We start from the raw sequence: 5514 nt of genomic DNA on the forward strand, positions 1-5514 counted from the left end.
TAGATACGCTGTCCATGGTGGGGGATACACACAACCAGATCTGGCGCTAAATAAGAGATACACCCACAGGTAGAGCAGAGAGCACACACACACACACACACACACACACACACACACACACACACACACACACACACACAGACACAGAGCAGAGAGCACACACACACACACACACCGACTGCATCAGGAGCACAGACTGAGGCAGACCTGTTTATGTGCATGTGCATCTGTGCACAGCATCAGGACCACAGATTAAAATAAAGGCTTGCTCAGTCACCCCTCTACACAGTGTCTGTGGCAGGGATAAACTCAGCCATAATCACGTTATTAAAGATTAATGTCTCTCAGCGCTTAGCACTTCACCGCTGACCACGTTACAGAGGAAAATAAGCACATTTTCACATGTTAAGTTGATTTTATTCCCTGCATTTATGACCCAGCCCCTACAGGATTAAAGCACATCTGTGGGGACACACATTTTGTTGTTGTTGTTGACGTTTTATTTATGAATACACTGGCCAGTCACAGTGGGTATAATACATTACTGTGCTGACTCTAGTATTTCAGCTGAATTTGTGCACACAATCATGCAGTTCTTTAACACTGGCTATGTTTGGACACCACAACACACACAAATGCTCACACACATACGCACACGCACACAAACATACCTGATTCACAATGTAGGTATTGCCATAGATTGTGTACACATATCTGTTGAGTTGGTCATACTACAAACATGAGCAGCCACACATATCCTAAGTGCATAATCATAAGTAGGCTCCACTGAGAGAAAGACAGTGCCACAGACTCTCTCTCTCTCTCACACACACACACACACACACACACACACACACACACACACAGATACGCACGCACATGCGCGCGCACACACACACTCACAGCGACAGAGGTTAGCCAAGCAGCAAGCCTGTTCACAGATGAGGCTGCTGTTTTACAGACAGTGCTTTGATAACTGTAGTTTCATACTCCTCTAGAAACTGCTGCTTTGATAACTGTAGCTTCATACTCTTCTAGACACTGCTGCTTTGATAACTGTAGTTTCATACTCTTCTAGAAACTGTTTGACTACAAAAATATTTAGTCGTTATTTTGAACATAAGGGATTGTTTAAGCAAAAGACTTTGGTCCACTCTCTAACCATGTGATACACTATGTGACCTACCCAAAGGCTTCCTCAGTGGCCTATACCAGTGTTTTTCAACCTTTTTGAGCCAAGGCACACTTTTTTCATTGAAAAAATCCTGAGGCACACCACCAGCCGAAAATTTTAAATAAAATGAAATTTCTTCGATATCAAGTCATTCTTGTCAAAATTCGATATCAAGTCATTCTTGTCAAAATGTCTTGAATAGGAATCAAATGAACACAAAGAAAATTCTTTCTATTCACTCTTTTTTAGACCAATTAGGTGAAATTGGATCATTTCTCACGGCACACCTAACATGTGTCACGGCACACTAGTGTGCCGCGGCACAGTGGTTGAAAAACACTGGCCTATACAGATGACTTAGGAGTAAGATATCTTCACAGACCCTACTGCAATAAGAGTTCTACACAGAAACTCTGGAGTAAGTAACTAGTTAAGTTAAGAGATTTCTGATTTTACAGAGGAGAGAGACAATGCATAGAATCAGGACTTCATTTATCGATTTCAACTCATCACTGATTTAAGTTTTTTTGACACTGACTGATATCGTGGAGGCTGTGCCGTGCGGTTGGCACCGGGCTTATTCCACACTCTGCTAAATGACACCAAGCATGCAGGCACACAGATGTAAACACCCGAATAGGACTTGGGAACATCACAAAACAAAACACCGCCACGTGCCTCTCCCTCCCGCATGTCCACCTCAACACCTTTAGCACACACAGGTCCTCGGCAGGTCAAAACTCACACCTGAGCATGCTCCGCTGAAACCCCCCCACCCCCCTCCCCAGCCAGTCTGGTTTGACCTTTGACCTTTCTCCATATAAAACGGTCAGTGCATCTGTGCCGGCGTATCAGGTGTCAGTAGGGCCCCAAGGTCACAGGAAGGTCACAGCAAGGTCACAGGAAGGTGACATCGTCCTGCGACTGCACCCAGCGCCAGTGGGCATCGTACTCCAGGGGCACCCGGCTGTTGGCCTTGCAGCTGTCCATCTCCACGCGGCCGTTCTGGTACGGCTTGGCCTTCTTGGGGCTCTGGGACTTGCCCAGCTTCTCGGCCAGGCAGGCCCGCGCCGACTCGCACACGCCGTTGGCCTTGGGGGACAGCGTGCGGTCCAGGCCCGGTGGCTTTTCCCTGCCGCCCGCGGAGAACGACGAGCAGGACGAGGAGGAGGCCCCCGCTCGGCTGGCGTCTGGGTTCCTGGTCCACACGTCCTCCTTGGGCGCCTCCGGCTGCTTCACCACGGGAGAGCCGCTCGCTGACCTCCGCCCGACCCCCCGCGTTGCCCCCGCACCACCGTCACCCCCACTGGTCCGCGCTGTCGTTGGGGCCGTCGCCGTGGTCTCAGCAGTGGAGCCCCCTAGGGCCGCGGAGGAGGAGCACAGCACAGACTCGGAGCTGGACGCGCAGCCGTACTCGTCCATGTCGTCGGCCAGCGTGTCCAGGTAGCTGCCGATGGAGATGTTGTCCAGGCGGTCGTGAGGGTCGTGCAGGCTGCCCCAGCTGCCCCGCCAGGAGCTGGGTGCCTCGGGGCCGTCCGCCAGGCTGTACTGGCTGCTGGTCAGGCTGCTGCAGCGACTGGTCAGCGTGCTGCGCTCCTCCAGCAGCCACTTGACCGCCTCGATGCCCTCGTGCACCGCCAGCAGCTGCTGCAGGATACGCACGTCCACCGAGCGCAGGTGAGCCTGCAGGGGAGGGAGGAAGGTGGAGATGGAGGGAGAGAGAGAGAGATGGAGGGAGAGAGAGAGGGAGGGAGGGAGAGAGAGAGAGGGAGGGAGGGGGAAAAAGAAGGAGATAGGGACAGAGAAAGGGAGTGGAGGGAGGGAGCGAGCAAGAGAGAAAGAGGGAGGTAGGGATGGAGAGAGGGAAATAGAGAGAGAGACAGGTGGAGGAGGGGGAGATGAAGGGTAAAATGGAAAGAGAAATGTGTGTCCAGAGAGAAGATGGGAAGAGGGATAAAAATTGAAGAGAGATTGACAGGAGAGGATGATGGGGAAGAGAAAAGAAAAAAAAGATTATTACTTCAGCAGAAACTTGAGTGAGTACACACTGTAAGGGATGACATCAGATGCACATCCATTATTACTTCAGCTGAAACCTGCGTGATGACTAAAGTAGCCTACACACTATGACATCAGGTCCACACCCATAGGCTACTCATGCAGCATCATTTCATCATTTCCTGTCATGATGGTAAAAGACCAGAAACCAAGGGGGCAGGCATATTCCCGGAAGTAGAAACACGAAATGAGCTGGTGATCAACGCTCTGCTAACTCCCATGGACGGCCATAGATTGCAGATTTTTTTGCGATCCCATAACTTCATGTAAGATATGCCCTGTGTCGCCCTTATAGCTTCTGTGAATTCTATATAGGGTATCGAAGGCAAAACTAATTCACTTCTTCCTCGTATATAACGTTGGTTTCTCGTAAAGAAGTATAGTTAGCATGTCGGTTGGAGGGAAGCTAACGTTCGAGGGGAGATTTCCCGCAATGTTTGGATAAGAAGCTGAGTGAGCCTGCACGAAAACCATGACGGAAAGTCATTCGCAAGGTCAGTGAAAATGCGTGTAGCCACGGTAGCCTACTGTTTGATAGGGTAAAGCATTACCTAGAGGCAGTGATGGGCAAGCTACTTGATTTGTGTAGTGAGCTAAGCTACAAGCTACTCTACAATAAATTCAGCTTCACTACACAGAAGCTACCACCCATAAAAATGTAGCAAGCTAAGTTACAAAATCTTGTCAAAAGTAGCTTGATACATAGCAGCTACTTTCAATTAAAACTGCAAGTCGACGAAATTTTAGTGATCAACACAACTTTCAGTCAGATAAGGGCTAAAATATGAAGATTGATTTATTGATAGCCCAATACACAAAAAACAGATGCAAATCAGAGCACATTTTTAGCTCTAGTTATGCAAGAATGCCTTTTGAAATTGTAATTAAAATAAATGTATTTTCAAGGAAGAGAATAATGTAGGCCTACGTGATAATAGGCGGTCGCATATCATTACAATTCATACATGGCCGGTCGTGATGGTTAAGGTAAACTTTCGTTTCGCATGGCTGCATTAACCAATCAAATACGCGCAGCTGGATCAAGATACTGTAAGGAAAAATAGTAGCCTAGGATTGCATGAGCAGAACGTAGATTGTATTAGAAGTGAACATCAGGTAATAGGCCTACTTAAAAAAGATAGAAGTGCTTATGCAACAAAAAAAACGGGACATTTAAAAAAGAGAACAATCCCAGGAAAACGTGTGGCAACCCTACCGCATGCGCTTGTAGCCTACCCAGCGTGTTGTCGTGGAAACATAAACATTCTGGCTGTCTTCCTAATTTGTGGTGTTGATGGCTGCAGGAGACGTTGTTATGTATGAACATCAGAAATGTCCAGGAGAAAATAGCTTTCGAGGACGCTACTGCGCTACTTGATCAATAAAATAGCTTAGCTACAGAAAAGTTACTTGGTTTTATAAATAGCGACGTTACCGTCAAGCTACTGAAAAATGTGGTTATAGTAGCGTCCGACGCTACTGCCCATCACTGCCTAGAGGCAAGTAAACATAATAATAATATTGAAAACGAATGTTAACAATTTCAGAGGTTTTCGATCTATCAGACGAGTTACAGCAATGTGCAGGATGGCTAACGTCACGAAGTGAGTACGAGTCTGCGCAGTACGACGGAAAGTAAACAGAATTTTGTTTCAGCCCCCTTCCATTGAGAACAACGGAGTCTGTTTGTCCATTTCTTTTAGGTCTATGCCAGAAACAGACTGCGCCAGACGCTCAAGAGTCTCATATCACGTTCCATCACGTTCCGGAGGATGCCACAGAGATAAATGGGGATGGGCATAATTAATCGACGATCGAGGATTGATCATTAAGAATTTCGTCGATAATATACATTTGTAATCGATTAAACTATTGTAGGTTGCGTTGCGTAGTGTGAGTCTTGAAACAATTAAATTAATTTCACTGCACGTCAACAATTAAACATTTTACAAGCCGGGGGAAGTGTTTGACGCCATTCTCAGTTACCTGCGAGTTTCCGTTTTGATTTTTGAAGTAGGCTAATCATGAAGAGGTCACGGTGAAGTGTGGCGTGGGACCATTTAAATTTTTAAAGTGACTTAGTTCGCTGCAAACACTACAATGACGTGTATGGTTATGGTTATGCTAGCAGATGCCTTTATCCAAAGTAGGCTACACAACACGGCCATAACTCAAACTATAGCCTATGTATGACTTGACTAAATATAGCGGTGCATCCTGTAATGTTATTTACCAAACTGGTAATGAATCTCACTACGAAGAAAAGAAGCAGCTGTTAGTGA

At 46.8% G+C, this 5514-nt stretch overlaps 1 protein-coding gene across 1 annotated transcript in view; it reads right to left on the bottom strand.

Moving 5' to 3' along the window:
• Window positions 1-442: 442 nt before the first annotated feature.
• The window catches only part of lurap1 (leucine rich adaptor protein 1), a 16899-nt gene continuing 11827 nt past the window's right edge, over window positions 443-5514 (bottom strand). Inside the window, exons 2-3 of the mRNA XM_062557109.1 lie at window positions 2509-2857; window positions 443-2436 (exon numbers count right to left, since the gene is read on the bottom strand). Of these exons, the coding sequence (XP_062413093.1) occupies window positions 2072-2436; window positions 2509-2857 (714 nt within the window). The 3' untranslated portion in view covers window positions 443-2071. The remainder of the gene's footprint in view (window positions 2437-2508; window positions 2858-5514) is intronic.

This window comes from Sardina pilchardus, chromosome 15, assembly GCF_963854185.1.
Source record: "Sardina pilchardus chromosome 15, fSarPil1.1, whole genome shotgun sequence".
Lineage (NCBI taxonomy): Eukaryota > Metazoa > Chordata > Actinopteri > Clupeiformes > Clupeidae > Sardina > Sardina pilchardus.